The sequence below is a fragment of the Primulina eburnea genome, chromosome 9 (genome assembly GCF_022965805.1).
Source record: "Primulina eburnea isolate SZY01 chromosome 9, ASM2296580v1, whole genome shotgun sequence".
In the NCBI taxonomy this organism is placed as follows: Eukaryota; Viridiplantae; Streptophyta; class Magnoliopsida; order Lamiales; family Gesneriaceae; genus Primulina; species Primulina eburnea.
In genome coordinates, this window is record NC_133109.1 from 33,972,989 (window position 1) to 33,989,556 (window position 16,568).

Sequence of the window (16,568 nt, forward strand, 5' to 3'; positions counted from 1 at the left end):
TAATTTTAATATTTAAATTATTTTTAAAAAAAAACATGATCTTCTCCTAACCAACACAAAGTCTACTAGACAAATTCATATCCAAAACATTTTTCAAATATAATATAATTTTTAAATAGAAACTAAGTAACATTTCATATCCTGAGGTCCATTTGTTTTAAAACTATTATTATTATTTGCTAAATCATCCTTTATTGATTTATCTGGAAAATAAAAAATTTCAGGTAAAAATCTCTCAATATGATTGGAATTTTTTAAAAGAACTATTATCGTAAAAATATTATAATAATTAGTATCTTAAGATATTTTATAAGCTTATTTGCAACACAAAACTTTATTTTTTGGTCTGAAAATTAATAATTCACATCGGCCGTGTACCAAAAAGAAATAATGCAATTATTAATTTTCAGACCAAAAAATAAAAATTAATTAATAATATAATTTGATAGAGATAATATTGAACGTAAGTTAAAATGATAAGGATAATTTAATTTAAAAATTAAAATATGAGGTCTCTGAGTATATATATATATATATATATATATATATATATATATATATATATATATATATATATATATATATATATATATATATAAGACAGGGACACCTCAATGCTTGAGGTGTTTAATCCAGGTGTGTAGACTAACGTATGATCATTTATATTTTTTTTCAAGAGGAACTAAACATATGTTTATATTTGTGTAGGTCTTATTCAACAATGTAGTTTTTGTTAGAGTGTAATAAATAATTAATATGAACTAAAAAATAATTATTGATTTTTTCATAATTAATTGATATAGTTAACAATAAAAACTTCGAGTTTTTAATGTATTAATCAAAATTAAATGTGTCATATATAAATGTTAAAGAAACAAGATTAGAAAATAACTTATGCCAATGTTAAATACAAGAGAAGTTAAGTGAGTATTGTAATCTATTAAAAATTTTAGGTAAACGGGTTTATTTATGTGTGATATGTTTGATTATAAGATGATATGTTATATGTAAAAACTTATAAATTTAAGAGTTTGTAAACTTTGATAGTTTAATCTTGTTAGAGTTTTACGTGCATATTGTAATGTGTAAAATGTTTATCGTTCCCGTTTAAAAGCTGATTTAGATAACAAAAGTGAAGGATTTGAATACTTTTATTTTTTGGTTAAAGCAACATGTCTTATGACTACAATATTTTTATATTTTCTTTTATATTGTAGTTATACGCTTATTATTTCAAGTTAAAATTGTGATTAAGAAAGTACAAAACACAACAAAAAACTGAAGGAACCTGTAGAAATGAAAATAGTCAGAAAAAAGATAGAGTAAGGATAAAGTGGAAGGAGTTTAACAGCCTTTTTTAAAATTGAACATAAAATATATGTTCATCTTGAAATCTAATCAAGTATCTAATCTATAAATATGATATTATAGATTTGAAAATAGAGTATTCATATGTAATTCATGGTAGCGCCTATAAAGTTTACACATTTGATAACATTATTGATGTTTGTGGATTTACAAATTTGGTAACTTTTACTTAAATATCAATTGTAATATGATTCCTTAAATAATCTGTAAGGACACTTAAAATCTTAGTTTAATAAAAGACATTTGAAAACCTGTTTATATAGAAACGATCTCAATGGATATAAGTTTTTTTATTATTTAAGAATTTAATCGACATATTTATGAATTTGGTAACCTCAATTTTTAAGATATTTATACGTGAGAGTTAATTTAATTCGTAAGACAACCAAATAGATTACTATAATATGGAATTAGTAAAAGAAATTAAAGTACTTGAATAAAAGTTGTTTGGAAGTCGTAGTAAGCATGAAGCAAAGTTCAGTAGCATGTAAGAAAAAGAAATTCATAGCGAGACAGTTGATGTGTTGTAAGGAAAATAAAAAGTAAATATATCGAATTAATAAGTGGAAAGAAGTTTCATATACGTATGTTTAATAAAGTATAATCTAAAACCTTTAATAGGTTTACACATATGTTTTATAACTAAGTGTTTTCGATACTATTAGGTTTGTTTAAATGGTAGTTGCAAAGTCCAGCAGAACCGAAAGCTTGATTCCATCTTAAGTACTCTTCATAAGATGATGACCCATATTGGGTTACAGTAAAATATTCTTATTAGTTCTTCAACTTTTTTATGAAATAAACAGTTGTAGTAACATTGTTTGTAGTCGATACATGTACAATAAAGATTGTTTCCCATTGATTTTGTTTATATACTGAATTTACAATTAGTAAAATATAAGTATTGAGAAATTATAACACATTAAGTATGTTCAACTGCAAGTAATTAAGAACAATAGTAAATATAAGTGAGATAGTGGAGCTAAGTGAATTCACATATATTATATGAAATAAGTTGAGTCATAGATAATTTATGACAAATGTTGTGATTGTTTTTTCAACTTCAGTAAAAGTAGTTTGGTCACCTAAGGACTATTGACATGTGTTAGTTACAATTTATTATTTTAAATTAGAAACATTACGCATCATATCATTTGGTTTATTTTTGCCATATATGATATCATAAAAAAACTAGTAATCATTTGTTTATGATACGTGTCAGTGAAATGAATATTGTCATAAGCAAAAAAATAGTTTTAAATATGTATGTATGTTAAAAATTCATCTTCCTAGTGAATTTTAAAAATTATAATACTTGCGTATTTAATAAGAAAAATTTAAATGTATTCAGTTTAGACTTTTACATACTCTATAGAAGTCTAGTGGTATTCAAAATAGACTTTCATAGAATTATAAAAAGTCAAGTGATATTCAACATTGACTTAAAAACTCTATAAAAATCTATATGTATTAAAATTTTCAATAAAATTTTAATTAATTCATGGAATTCATTAACATACAAATATTAAAGTCTAAAATACAACTATAAATGGTCAAAAATTGTTTTTGGTTCAACCCAAAGATTTGGATGGATTTTTAAAACTTCTAACTCATACACAAGCTATTTATTTCTCTCTCTGACGCTTCATATCATCTCTTTTTCTTATTTTTCTCCTCTCATCTATCTTCATCACTCTCTCAAATTTTGGAAATATATCTCTATATATATTTTCATATTTCCTTTATATTTTTCATTTTTTGGCTGGTTGTTTATTTAATAATTTTTTATTTTATTATCATATGAAATTTTGAATTCCATAAGTGATTTTGTGATTTTTAATTTATGATTTATATAAATTAATGTAATATGCAATAATAATAAAAGATGGTCCAAACAAATATCGTTTAATTCTTAATAATTGAATAGTCTCGCAATAATCATGATTTTTTTTTTCTTTTGAGAATTTTCAATTTGAATTAATATGCAAACTTTGATATTTTTATACAAAAATATATCCACACAAATATTCTTTTCACATGTATATTATCAATTTAAAAACAAAATTATCATTTAATAAATTGATGTATTTTAAAAAATTTATAAATATACATACAAACCCACATATATGCACATGAAAAGATTATATTATTTAATTTTTAAATAAATAAATTCATTTATTAATATAAATTTTGAAAAATTATTTCAAAACAAATATGTTAATTAATTATTGATTCAAAAAATTAATAAAAAATAATATGTTATAATTAAATATAATTTTTTTAATTTTTATCAAAAAAATATATAAAAATTTTGGAAAAAAATTTATATTAATCTACATAAATCCATGAAATTTTATAAAAATTAATAAAAATCTATCGAATTCGTATAAATATATAATTTAAAAATTATTAAAAAACTTCAAAACTTCTGAATTGATTACGCAACCATGCCAAGAGCACGAGGCGGCCGAGTGGGAGGGTTGACGTCCGTGGTCGGCGGTATATTACGCCGACGCATAGAATCCGTGGATAATTATGCCAACGTCGACCAACTGATAGGCCACCTCCGCTCCACATATCCACAGTACGCGCGTCTCCCGCTGCGGATTTTCACCAAACGCGTCCATCAGATTCTTCACAGTTCGGGCAAAGCAAACGATGACGTCTCAGATGGGTCTAATGTCCATGAACAGAAGGAAACGATTCCTAGAAAGAAACGAAAGGAGTTTGATGAGAGCGAGGTTAAATTGCGGGATAAGAGAAGGAATAATGTGTTTGCCGCAGTATCTTCCTCAGGCAGTGTAGATTCCTCGGAGGACTGGGTTACGACATCGGGGGGCGATGGAATCGATTTGACGAATTTGAATCTGAGGGAAAACTACCGTCATATTTCGAAGAAATTGGGTGGAGTGGAGGGGAATAGGGAAGTTGTCGTGGTAAATACGAGGGGTGAAGATGGTACAGAATTTGGGGAAGGAAAGGTAGGTGATGAGCTTGGAGCATTGAATAATGATGACGATAATGGGCCGAAGTTCAAGGATTTAGGGGGGTTGAGTGAAGTTATCTGTCGATTGATAGAGGAATTGGTGGTGCCTTTTTGTCGTTCAGATGTGATGCAGCACCTCGGCTTGGAACCCATGAGGGGAATTTTGCTGCACGGTCCACCGGGATGTGGGAAAACCACGTTGGCTCATGCCATTGCCAATGAGGCTGGAGTCCGGTTTTACAAGATTTCTGCTACTGAATTGGTGTCTGGAGTTTCCGGTATGCTGGTTATATACATGAGCAGTTCCTAAAGTAATGTGTGATACACATGTGTTGTTAATCGCTTATCATGTTGCTCATTTAACAAATTCTCAACATTTCATTTTTATTTCTAACTTGGTAGGTCTGTGATCATCATCCCGTATTAAGTGAACGCCTCGTGTTTTTTTTTTATTTTTGGGCATGCTTCAGCTGCCTGATATTTGTGATATTACAATTTCTTATGGGCTGCTCAAAAAATATAGCTCAGCGTTGTGTCTGAAACTGCCTCCTTTGCGGAACCAATTTGTGAGGTCTAGGACTGGTTGGCCTGATTTTCTCCTGATTAGTGAATAACAACTCTCAAGAAATATAACCATACTATGCATTTCATTTTTGTATGATGCTTTAATTCTTAGGTGACTTCATTCCTGAATCTTTCATGTGCCTGATATTTTATATTTTGTTTGAAACTTCCTTCTTGGTGGAACCAATTTGTGGCGACTAGGACATGCTGGCATTCTCCTGGTTAATGAACTACTGGTCTCACAGAATTGATGACCATGCTAAGCATTTCATTTTACTGGAGTTTTAATGTTTAGGTGACGACATTCCTGAATCTTTTATTTGCACGTTGATGGGTTCTTAGCCACCTTGTGGTTTCTTACTTTTCTCTGTTATAGGTGGTGTTTGATTTTTAGGCACAATGAATAAAGTAATGAAGTTGCGCTTTAGATTGTAAAGCTTTCTTCATCTTCTTTCTTTTTTATTTTCTTTTTAAAATTTTATAGGGACGTCAGAGGAAAATATCCGAGATCTGTTCGCAAAAGCATATAGGACAGGGCCTTCTATTATATTCATTGATGAAATTGATGTAATTGCTTCAAAAAGGGAAAATTTGCTGAGAGAAATGGATCGACGCATTGTTACACAATTGATGACTTGTATGGATGAAGCAAACAGACTCGTAAAACCTGTCAATGGAAATGAAGATTCAGAGACTTCTAATAGCAGACCTGGCCATGTCCTCGTGATTGGGGCAACAAATAGACCGGATGCTATTGACCCCGCCTTGAGAAGGCCTGGACGATTTGATTGTGAATTTGTTTTAGGTGTTCCGGACGAAAAGGCACGGGTAGAGATGTTAAAAGTACTCACCCGCAATCTTAAAGTTGAAGGTGCCTTGGATCTTAAGAAAGTAGCTAGATCCACTCCCGGATTTGTTGGAGCAGATTTGGCCGCCCTGGTCAAGAAGGCTGGTATACTTGCTATGAAAAGAATTTTAAGTCCTAAAAAAGATGTTCTTTCAGGAGAATATCGTGAAGATTTGTGGAGACACCCGTGGCCCCATGAAGAATTGGATAAACTTAGCATCACAATTGCCGATTTTGAGGTAATCATGAGTTGGGACCGATCCACTCGTTGGTAAATAATGAACGAATTGTGGCACTTAATTAAGTTCTTTTTTTAAAAAAAAATATCTATTTCACTTTTTGCAGGACGCTGTTGAAAAGGTCCAACCTTCTTCTAAAAGGGAAGGGTTTTCTGTTTTGCCAACTGTGAAGTGGGATGAAGTTGGAGGACTTCATTCGCTCAAACAAGTGTTTGACCATCATATAGCCAAGAGAATAAAATTTCCTGAATATTTTGAGGTGATTAATTTCATTTCATATATGATTGAGAATTGATCATCTAGATGGATCTTTGCTTTTAAATTTTTAATGCACGTTCAGCTGTTATCGGGCCTTGAGATTCTCGGCAAGATACACAATTTTGAATTTTTTTTGCATTTGAGTTTCCGACGTGCATATTCCGTTTTCCCGATTATGTTGCACATTGATTCTTTGAAAACTTATTTTATTGATGATTATTAACAAATAAAATAATCTGTATTAAATGATAAACTTCTCTGAGTTTGCTGACAGAAGATCTTCCTACTTGTGCTATTTATTGAATGAATTGCGAAGTTTGATGCTTAAAATAGATTTTATTGTTTCCCAGCATTTTGGGGTGGGTGTAGAGTCGGGAATTTTGCTTTATGGCCCCCCGGGATGCGGGAAGACATTGATTGCAAAGGCTGTTGCATGTGAAGCTGGAGCCAATTTCATTTATATTAAGGTTCCTTTAGTTTCTTCCCCTGTAGTATAGCTGAGCACAATATTGTTGGTCTCTTAAAGTAATCTTTTGTTGTATATCTAGGGCCCTGAACTGCTGAATAAATATGTTGGTGAAAGTGAATTGGCAGTGCGGACAATATTTATGCGGGCAAGAACATGTTCTCCATGCATACTTTTCTTTGATGAGGTACTATTTTACTCCCATTTACGACCATTAATAATCACCCAAATTGTCATCAAATTGGCTTCTAGATCTTATATGGTGTTTCAAGTTAAACAGCCCTAATTTCAAATTATCTAGAAGCCAATTTGATGACAATTTGGGTGAGATCTTATATGGTGTTTCAAGTTAAACAGCCCTAATTTCAAATTATCTGCATCCACAGTGTTGATTTGTTTTAAGTTCTCGCACAATTTGCTCACATCAAACATGCATAGTTGAGCTACTTGTGGTCAAAGTTTGATTGTATGATCTTGGCAGTTACTCTCTAATTTTTCCTCAATTGTCAATGCAGGTTTAACAATGTCCGAGTGCGGATTTGCCATGTTATGCTTTGTTTTCTCGATATTATCCTCAGTAGTTGCATGTAAATGTTGGAAAATCAATACATGAGCAAACTATATGGAAGTTTCGATGCAATTGTTTTTTTTAATATCTTGTAGTTTTACTTGTGATTTCTGTTCAAGTCCATTGAACTTCTTGATGCATTAGTGATGGTCCGGACTTACTTACAAAATTCTACGCACTTCAGTTTAGGCCTTTGCTTCGTAACTCCATTCTGCAATCACAGGAATCAATTTCTGGTTACTTTTTTTATAGTCTGGATTCCCTTTTTTACATGTGTTTTGTAACAGGCTACAGTTACTTCGAAATCCACTGCTTTTTCATTTTTTTTGGTTTTTTCCTCTCAGTATGTAGGTCAGTTTGATGGATTTATGTTTTCTTAACTCCGTAGTTCCTTTTTTACAAGTTGGATGCATTGACAACAGATCATGATAGAGAAGGGGGACATTATATTGAGAAAATTGTGACTCAGGTCAGTAAAAAAACACTCGTCCAGATGGTTCCACTCCTGAGTATATAATATATCTGTCTGCTCGTTGAAACCTTGTTATGGGCTGAAAACAAAATGTTTCTATTATTTCAGTTACTAGTATGTCTTGATTCAGCCGAACAAAGACAGGGTGTCTATGTGATTGCTGCCACAAATAGGTAGAGCTTGTTGCACGAAGCACATTATTGTGGATGGGCAGCTAAAATACATGTTTTTGTTAGGTCCATGGTCTAACATCCTTTACCTTTCGGACCTTTCGGCACGTTGACAGGCCTGAAGCCATGGATCCAGCTTTTCTTAGACCTGGAAGATTTGAAGAACTTTTGTATGTTCCTCTCCCTTGTCCAGAAGAACGAGGAATGATCCTGAAATCTATTGCTACGAAGATGAAGATAGATGCTTCTGTCGACCTAATGGCGATTGGAAAAGACAGTTCATGTGAAAATTTTAGTGGAGCCGATCTATTTGGACTTGTATGTCTTTTTTTCTGGCACCTTTTCCTTCATACATCGGTCTGTTGCTGAATCGCTCATAAATATTTTTTGTTTGGTGAGCATTGCTCCCTCTTTTGGCGAGGACAGTTGCGTAAAGCTACTAGTATATTAATGGAAGACATATGGGCCTCATTGCACGAAAGTTCTGTTGATTATTCTCTTTTTACCGTCAAGGATGAACATATCCACAGAGCTTTGAAGCAAATGTCTCCCTCAGTTTCAGAGGAGGTGCCTGCCTTTTACACGCATTATATAAATAACTTACCTTTGTTCATTTTCTTGTTCATCGTATTTGCCTTCTTGTTGTGCAGCGAATTCAGCATTACGAGAGTTTGTCGAAAAGCTTGCCTGGATCGCGGAAAGTTAGTGCTTCTAATACTTTTATCAAATCTTTTTCTTGAACTATTGCAGGTTCTGGAAAAAAAAACTACTACTGCATTTTCCTAGAGTTATTGTTTTTTATACTTGAAGTTACCCGTTTCAAATATCATATTTATATATGTTTTGGTTCCCCAGCTGTTGAAAATCTTGATTGTCAGATTTCTTTTTGAAATTATACAATAAATGATTGATGCGTTTAAGCTTTAGTGAAAGATATGGCGATGTACCATATTGTGGCATGAGGAAGAGGAAAATTGCAATGGAAAAAAAAAACTCCAAATTGTCCTCTTCCTCGTACCGCATTCTTAGGTTTAACTTACCTAAACAAAGAAGTCTATTTAATTCCCTAACCAAAAAATTAAAACTACGACTATATTTAGAAAGCCTATCCCACTAGCTTTTCGTACACAAATATCCATTTTAAGATCTATTATTTTCTTCTTAAATTACCCTTGATTATATGCTTGAAATAATAACGTAAAGTCCAAGTAAAAAATGATTAGATTTTATTGGAAAAACTTTTAATTTAATATTTCTGACAGAGACTGGAATGCTTTTTATTTTTCAGATATTTTATATAAACTAACATACAACATAAAATATCAACGCAAAACAATATACATACTTCATGTTAGATCGAATCGATCAAATTTGTGTCAAAATAATTTATTTTAGTTAAATTTAAATAGGGTATTTTGTCATCATATCCTCGAATATAACCAATTTGGCACATTCCATCGATAAATAGCTTTGTTGGTGTATCACACTCTCAAATCCAATATAATTATGTTTGATCAAAAATATGATAAGTTTTAGTGATAACAAACAGTATAGAGTTGTTTCAGGTCTAGCTCTTATTTGCATGTATTGAGATGTTTCTAATTATACGCGAGAACGCTCAAATAGTAAAGTTGCGGATTGACTTCAAGTTGTATTCAAGCTTCTCACATCATCATAAACTCAAGCTTCATAATCATTGATCGTTGTTTAAGTTGTCAACTACGTGTATAAACTTGATAAAATATTGCATGGCCTAGCTAGAACAAGTCATCGTGCATGGTTTGATATTTTGTCTAAATTCTTGTTTCATCGTAACTTTGTTATTAGAACTGTAGATAAAATATTGTTTAAGTTTACTCAGGGTTATACTAGACTCCACTAACATCAAACTCTGAGAGAAATTTTGAATGAATTGACATTCTTTCTTGGAATGTAAGTGAAAGTCAGACAATGAGATTTTCGTTAATCGGGCCAAATACCAAAAAAAAAAAAATTATTAAAGAAACTTTTCATGGAAAATTACGTTGTTGCTGCTAGTCCTGTGATCTCGTCAATAAAGTTAAATAAAGACGAAAAGTTAATCTAAGTGGACATCACTATGTGTAGACTATTAATAGGTTTACTACAAAATTTATGAGTATCATTGACCTGAACATATGAAGTTTATGCTTGACTCTACATAAAAATATTTTTAAATATAACAATGATAATTGGATTAAGTAAATTAACCATTTGATTTAATTTCAAGAAACAGTAAACATCTTACTACTGAGATTACTTCCAGGTTCAATGAATTTGAATGGAGCTGAATAATTTTGTCAGCTTATTTTCTTGAGATTATATATATTATTAAGCTAGTGTTTGTAAATACTTATAAAAATGAATATGAACTTTTCTTTTATAAATTTGCACAACTTAGTAATGAAAAGTCGACATCAAATTGATCGATTCGATTTGAAAATTAAGTGTTTATATCAAAGAAGCGTGTCTTCAGAAATTTGATAAAAAGTAAGAAATAATTTTTTTTTATGAGTAATGCTATATGTATATTGTAGTCATGTATATCTTGATTTATATATTAATTTCCTTGTCAATTACAAAACTATCATTACTACTGAGATATTTATTTATTTTCATGGGTCTTTTTGCATTGGTAAGAAAAATGTAAGTTAATATAAGACAAGTTGTACACTATAAGGTGTACATCAAGCATTTTCTTTTTTATTTGGTAATATAATATTTCAATCCTAAAACATTGATATATATATATATATATATATGAAAAAGTAAAGATACAACAATTTAATACAAAACAACAGCAAACCAAGTGAAAATGACACAATTTGCTTGAATTAATACATAACAACAACAGAAGATGAGCAAGTAGAATAAAATTATCTTGACAGCAAGATACAAGAAAATGTACAGAGAACAGTTATTTCATGGTAACCATGCAAAGTAAAACAAAACAATCACGACTCTCGAGAGCTTCTCCGATGTCATAGCAGGACATGAGGTGAGGCCTAGTCGTGAGAAGCAGCGGCCCTCAGATCCCTTCTTTTTTTTCCCGACTCTCGATCGTGATCTGTTCCCAAACGACAAATCGAACATTCGGCGACAAAATCTAACAAAAAACGATCCAGTATTGAAGTAAAAGAACGGCTCAAGGCTCCATCTTGGGAGCCAGAGTCGTAACAGCATCAACTACAGTGAGGAAAATCTTGTCTTCTCCAATCAAGTTGGGGAAGTCAGACGTGTAGAGCTTTTCGAGCACCACCTGCCCCGGATTTGCTAAAACAACCTGCAAGAAAATGGGAATGAATCCGATATATACAATGTGTTGTGATGGAGCCGATATGCATGGGACATGCACGGTTCCAGGAATTCATTTGTTTTCTGTTAGATTTAGTGAAACGCTATATATCATACCTGTATATCTTTCTTTTGTACATGTTTGTGCAGATCTTCCAAGGAATGAATGCCGCTGGTGTCGATATCTGTTACAGCTGCAAACGAAAACATGGAAAAGATTTTAGATTATAGGCATTAACATGGTGAGAATCAAGTTCGAGACTAAATTATATCAACTTGTCATCTTTGGTCTTGATTATGACACACTGCCGGAAGTTTAAATAATTACATAATCGAAAAAGTCCTTACGAGACATTTCAATTATTAAATACTGAATTTTTTGTTGGCTGTTGTCTTTGAGATGTTGCTCCTCTTCATCAGTCAGCAATCTCAGTATCCTGTGAAAAAAATAGTATCTTCATTTGTTACTCGCCAAATCCCACATCAGAAGAATTATATTCGTAAATTACAACGATGAGACCGAAATAAAAGGATTAGGACTCATCTATACCTCTCCCTGATGTAATTGGCGTTGGAAAAATAGATTGCAGAATCAACTCTCACAATCAGAAGTCCAGGAATTTTGGTGGCTTCCGGGTATTGTTGAATGTTCCGGTAAACCGAAGTTCTCGGGATTTTCCCAAGCACCGCAGTTCGAGGCCTCGTAACTTGGAGAAGAATCTTGGCAAATGATAGAGCAACCTGTATGTTACATTCTCAGAAGTTAAACACTATCAGATATCATAACTGCAACAGAAACAAAGGCTGGGATTGTTTAGTGTCTTACTGCAATCAGAAGACCAATCTCAACAGACACGAAAACAACTCCAAAGAATGCTCCCATACAAGCCACGAAATCGAATTTGTCGATCTTCCATATAGTTATCATGGCTTTAACGTCGAACAAGTTCACCACAGCTGATATGATAATCGCAGCTAAAACCGCGTTGGGTGTGTACTTAAAAAGTGGGGTGATGACAAAAAGAGTCAGCAAAACAACGAAAGACATGACTATATTCGACACGGCCGTGTTGCATCCAGCCATGTAGTTCACAGCAGAGCGTGAGAAGGAACCTGTCAACAAGTTATAAGAAGATCAAAAACTCGTAGGCTTGAGGTAAAATTAAAGTTATCACAACGAAATAAGGTCTATGTTGTTTATATTTCAATTGTCTCCTCTTCATATGGTGAAATGCGTTCCATCAAATATAATATGAATTTAGAACGTATTCTTCCATTTCTAACATTTTAGGGAAAACTGGTTTTTCAAAAGACATACCAGTGGCTACGTAGCAAGATGTCATCGATCCAATGATGTTCATCGATCCTAATGCGACCATTTCTTTGTTTCCATCTATGTGGTAGTCTTTCATTGCTGCAAAGGTTCTACCAATAGCCACAGCTTCCTGTGAGATGTAAAATCTTTTAGCTTAATGATCTTGATACTCAAACTAGTATGTTTATGCCTTTTCTTCTTACCGTCAACGCGACCATCCCTGCAACCACACCGATCTTAAAACCTTTGCCAAGATAGGTTCCTGAGAAATATATCTCGTGCAGAGAAGCAGGATTTATCCCTTGTTCGATGTGGCGAACCTATACATACATATACGGAGTAAAAAAATTATTTAGTTATTTTACAGAAACAAATGATCGATTGTAATTAGCGGACTAGTTCGACATCTATAGCTATTGAATACTTACTATTTGAACGCCTTTCTTGTCTGCACGAGTGATGAAAACTAAGAAGGTTGAAATGATAACTGAAAGCAATGGAGCTATAGCAGGAACCCAAAACAATTTCTTCTTCTTTTTTCCCTGATTCGACAAAATTAGGATGAAACTGTAAAAAAAATGAGCTTGCAGTTTGCGAAAATCTAAATTGAAGGGAATTGAATCTCACAATGTATTTGGCAAGGAGTAGGAATGCCAAGAAAGAAATTCCTATTACAACCGTCTGCCAGTTCCACTGTAAAACAAGGAGAAATAGTAAGCTTCAAAGACAGTAAATAAACGTCCATCTATTGATATAAAACGATTCTAATTTCGAATAAGAACCTAAGTCTCACCCCATGATGCACATTACTCCATACAGATTTCATCACAGAAACTATGTCTGTTTTTTTGGTGAAGGTCTTTACACCAAGCAAGCCTTTGAGCTGCTGAAGCCCGATGGTAATGGCTGCCCCAGCCATGAATCCAACTATGGCAGCATGAGAAAGGAAATCAATCAAGAATCCCAGCCTGAACCAAAACATGAATACAACATTTAGTTTCTTGAAATATCAGAAGGAAGAAACTGGGCAATGGCTGTTTTCTATGCTTTTACCGGAAGAAACCGAGTGCAAACTCCGTGACTCCAGCGAAGAATGTAGCTGTAAATGCAAGACGCAGGTACTCGTGTTTGTTTTTGGGATCAATCTCATTCTGAAGCATAGTTCCTAGCAAGAGAGACACCACAGCTACTGGTCCAATGGCAATATCTCTTGAGCTCCCCATGAAAGCGTAAATCAGAGGAGGAACGAAGCTACTATCTGCAATTTCATTCAAAAGTTTTCGGGCAATTAAACGACCATATTTTTCATTCGTTCTTAAAAAAAAGCGCCTTCCTTTGAAGGATATCATAATGCTACTTACATAGCCCGTATTGCGGTTCCAGATTAGCAAGTTTTGCATACGCAATGTCCTGAGGGATGCACAGACTTGCAATGGTAAGCCCTCCAATAATATCACCTCTAAGAAAAGAAAGCTTATAGCTCCGTCCCCATTCAAGAATGGGGAAAACAGATTGTATTCCCAGCAGTAGTTTCTTCGACTTCGTTTGATTCTTGAAAGGGCGAAGCGGTTCATCATGGAAAAACGTCTCCTTCACCGTATGTTTGAACTCCTTGAGAAGGCCTTGCTTTGGCGGTACGCCCACCTTGTGAACATACGGAAAGTTATCAGAATGGCGACCTGAAGAAGCCGCACCTACCACATCCACCCCATCTACGACTCGATTGTTACTCATTGTGGCCCAAGAAAGACACTACCTGCATGCACAAACAAAGACGACAAAAAAATCTTCCGCATTCAAGAAATCAAACCAACGGTTATGTATTACAACAAAAGACAAGATTATGCAACAACCTTTGTACCTCTGAGTACTAAGAAGAGCTGTCAGAAACTACGAAGGAACTCCAACTTATATAAGCAGTTTAAGAATCGAGGTCAACTGTATAAAAAAAAACACGAAAGGGACGGTATGAGATAGCAGAAAGAACGTATCTAGACACCTTTCAAACTACATTCAGGTACGAGGGCAAGTAAATCCCAACACGATTCATTAATAAATGCAAACGATGCCAATTTATCATAAGATTATCTGAGAGAAGCCATAAACTATGATTTATAAAAGAGTTGACTTTTAACATTGGCTACCCGAAACTCTAAAGTCTGAAAGTGTATTATTAAACTTGCTTAATATCCTCTTGCCGTTGCTTAAATTTGACTACACCATTCTGTTCACCGCCAACAAACGGCCCTTCTCCTTTTTGAATGGCCATTAATATTCAAAACAACCAGCTTTTTCATAGTTGTATGTATATTTATTTATTCGCAAAAATCATTAACTTAGAAATGGTGTTTTGACTATAAAATGCAACCAAATTTGCCACGGCGTGTCAGTCGACTCCGGTTACGCACAGTTGCTGATGCTATCACAAAGTTTCAAGCAAGATTTTTTCTAAAAACTGCAGATTCACCCAGAATTGATTCGTCTCCTGGCTCTCGCCCATCTCATGCCAAAGTGCTGCGGAAACTCAAAAAGTTTACTTTTAATCACCGAAAAGGGCATATTTAATCACAAATGATCGCCTTTTTTAAGCTTAATAATCAATTATATTAAAGTAGGTCCTAATGGCTCACTTTTCAATAGCCAAATAAAGTATACAATTCTGAAAAGTTCACCTTTTTCTAAACTCTTTCTGCAGCCTCTCTTCTCAACGTAAAGCTACGCAAATATGCATGGACGCCATCTCTTCCTATCAGCAAAATTCAACGATTATCACAAAAATAAAATAATAATAATAATAATGATTCAACCCAAAACAGTATTTGAAACTCCAACAACAAGAGGCACAGCTGTACGAGAAAAACTATAGACGATTTCATTTTCTAAAGCGTCCTAATGATTTCTTGCCCACGTAAGCGCGCGCATTCTTATGATTAAACCCCGTCAATTTCAAGAAGAAACGGGAGAAAAAAAAACTGATTACCAAGATCACGTCCAGGTTCAATGAATTTGTATGGAGCTGAATGATTTTGCCAGCTTTGGTTTTCTTGAATTTGTATAATACTATTTGCCGCAAGCGAACGTGAATCAAAGACGAACGTGTGCAGATATTTAAGCGGAAAAAGCGTTGAACTCAAACACGTTTCAAGTGTAAGAATGAGAGGAAAAAGATCTAATGAAATATGATATTCATGCGTGGCGCCTGCAAGTCTTCCGACTCCCTCGAGAAGAAGGTAAAAATATATGGCCACTCTTTTTCCTTTTCATTATTCGTCTTTTTTCTACATTTTTAATTAATAATTATTATTTATTTTTCTTTTTTTCTATAATTATATTATCGATTACAATTTTTATATAATATATATATATATATATATATCATATAGAGAAACATTATAAAAAATTGTGCAGATCTCTTATGAGACGGTCTCACGAATCTTTATCTGTGAGACGGGTCAACCCTACCGATATTCATAATAAAAATTAATACTCTTAACATAAAAAGTAATATTTTTTCATAGATGACACGAATAAAAGACCCGTCTTACAAAATACGACTCGTGAAACCGTCTCACACAAGTTTTTGACTAAAAAATATTTGATTAAGTGATGATATATGTGTCAATAATTCAGATAGAAGAATATGGAATCGAATTATAAGAATATTGAGAGAAAAAATAAATCTTGATCGATATTTTCTAGGAAAAAATATAATGGAATAAATGAATTTCGTGTGAATTCAGTAAATGTTAAAGTTAGAATGTATGAAAATTCAATATGTTGACTTGTCGAGAAAACTTGGGATTTCATTCATCGATCATGCGAATATAACCAACACTTTCATATGTAGTGAAATTCAAACTCAAAGTATCAATATTTAATGAGCTACTCACGACTAATATTGTCGGGAAAAATACTTTCTGAAGTATATTAACTGTTCATTTTTTTTTTTGTTTTTGTCCACTAAATTTTCGAATTTTACTTTTGATACATTAATTTTTAAATT

At 33.0% G+C, this 16,568-nt stretch overlaps 2 protein-coding genes across 6 annotated transcripts; one reads left to right on the plus strand and one right to left on the minus strand.

The window, feature by feature from the left end:
• Positions 1-3,809: 3,809 nt before the first annotated feature.
• LOC140841946 (cell division control protein 48 homolog C-like) lies at positions 3,810-8,858 on the plus strand. 2 transcript variants are annotated; one of them, XM_073209698.1, is made up of 10 exons: positions 3,810-4,632; positions 5,403-6,004; positions 6,111-6,263; positions 6,613-6,729; positions 6,811-6,915; positions 7,685-7,765; positions 7,877-7,941; positions 8,055-8,256; positions 8,365-8,505; positions 8,589-8,858. In XM_073209698.1, the coding sequence occupies exons 1-10, from the start codon at positions 3,816-3,818 to the stop codon at positions 8,676-8,678; spliced, it is 2,373 nt and encodes a 790-aa protein (XP_073065799.1). In that variant the 5' UTR covers positions 3,810-3,815; the 3' UTR covers positions 8,679-8,858. The 2 variants fall into 2 exon arrangements, with proteins under 2 accessions (XP_073065799.1, XP_073065800.1); XM_073209699.1 differs by having other exon boundaries at positions 7,700-7,765.
• A 1,897-nt stretch (positions 8,859-10,755) lies between these two features.
• Positions 10,756-15,790, minus strand: LOC140841947 (sulfate transporter 1.3-like). Of its 4 annotated transcripts, none has more exons than XM_073209702.1 (15): positions 15,546-15,790; positions 15,238-15,307; positions 14,427-14,503; positions 13,927-14,321; positions 13,619-13,823; positions 13,359-13,533; positions 13,193-13,258; positions 12,994-13,107; positions 12,769-12,885; positions 12,569-12,695; positions 12,077-12,363; positions 11,801-11,991; positions 11,599-11,687; positions 11,368-11,444; positions 10,756-11,239 (listed from the first exon to the last, which is right to left on the minus strand). In XM_073209702.1, the coding sequence occupies exons 4-15, from the start codon at positions 14,297-14,299 to the stop codon at positions 11,102-11,104; spliced, it is 1,959 nt and encodes a 652-aa protein (XP_073065803.1). In that variant the 5' UTR covers positions 14,300-14,321; positions 14,427-14,503; positions 15,238-15,307; positions 15,546-15,790; the 3' UTR covers positions 10,756-11,101. The 4 variants fall into 4 exon arrangements, with proteins under 4 accessions (XP_073065803.1, XP_073065801.1, XP_073065802.1 ...); XM_073209700.1 differs by having other exon boundaries at positions 15,238-15,311; XM_073209701.1 differs by having other exon boundaries at positions 14,419-14,503; positions 15,238-15,311.
• Between the last annotated feature and the right edge of the window lie 778 nt (positions 15,791-16,568).

What these genes read in the sequence shown, in the direction of transcription:
- LOC140841946 (XM_073209698.1), top strand. Translation starts at nt 3,816, where the DNA reads ATGCCAAGAGCACGAGGCGGCCGAGTGGGAGGGTTGACGTCCGTGGTC. An exon ending in GCATACTTTTCTTTGATGAG is followed by an intron (nt 6,916 to 7,684) that starts GTACTATTTTAC and finishes TTAACTCCGTAG; the next exon opens with TTCCTTTTTTACAAGTTGGA. An exon ending in TTGAGAAAATTGTGACTCAG is followed by an intron (nt 7,766 to 7,876) that starts GTCAGTAAAAAA and finishes CTATTATTTCAG; the next exon opens with TTACTAGTATGTCTTGATTC.
- LOC140841947 (XM_073209703.1), bottom strand. Translation starts at nt 14,299, where the DNA reads ATGAGTAACAATCGAGTCGTAGATGGGGTGGATGTGGTAGGTGCGGCT. An exon ending in TACTCCTTGCCAAATACATT is followed by an intron (nt 13,108 to 13,192) that starts GTGAGATTCAAT and finishes TTGTCGAATCAG; the next exon opens with GGAAAAAAGAAGAAGAAATT. An exon ending in ATCTTGCTACGTAGCCACTG is followed by an intron (nt 12,364 to 12,568) that starts GTATGTCTTTTG and finishes ACTTGTTGACAG; the next exon opens with GTTCCTTCTCACGCTCTGCT.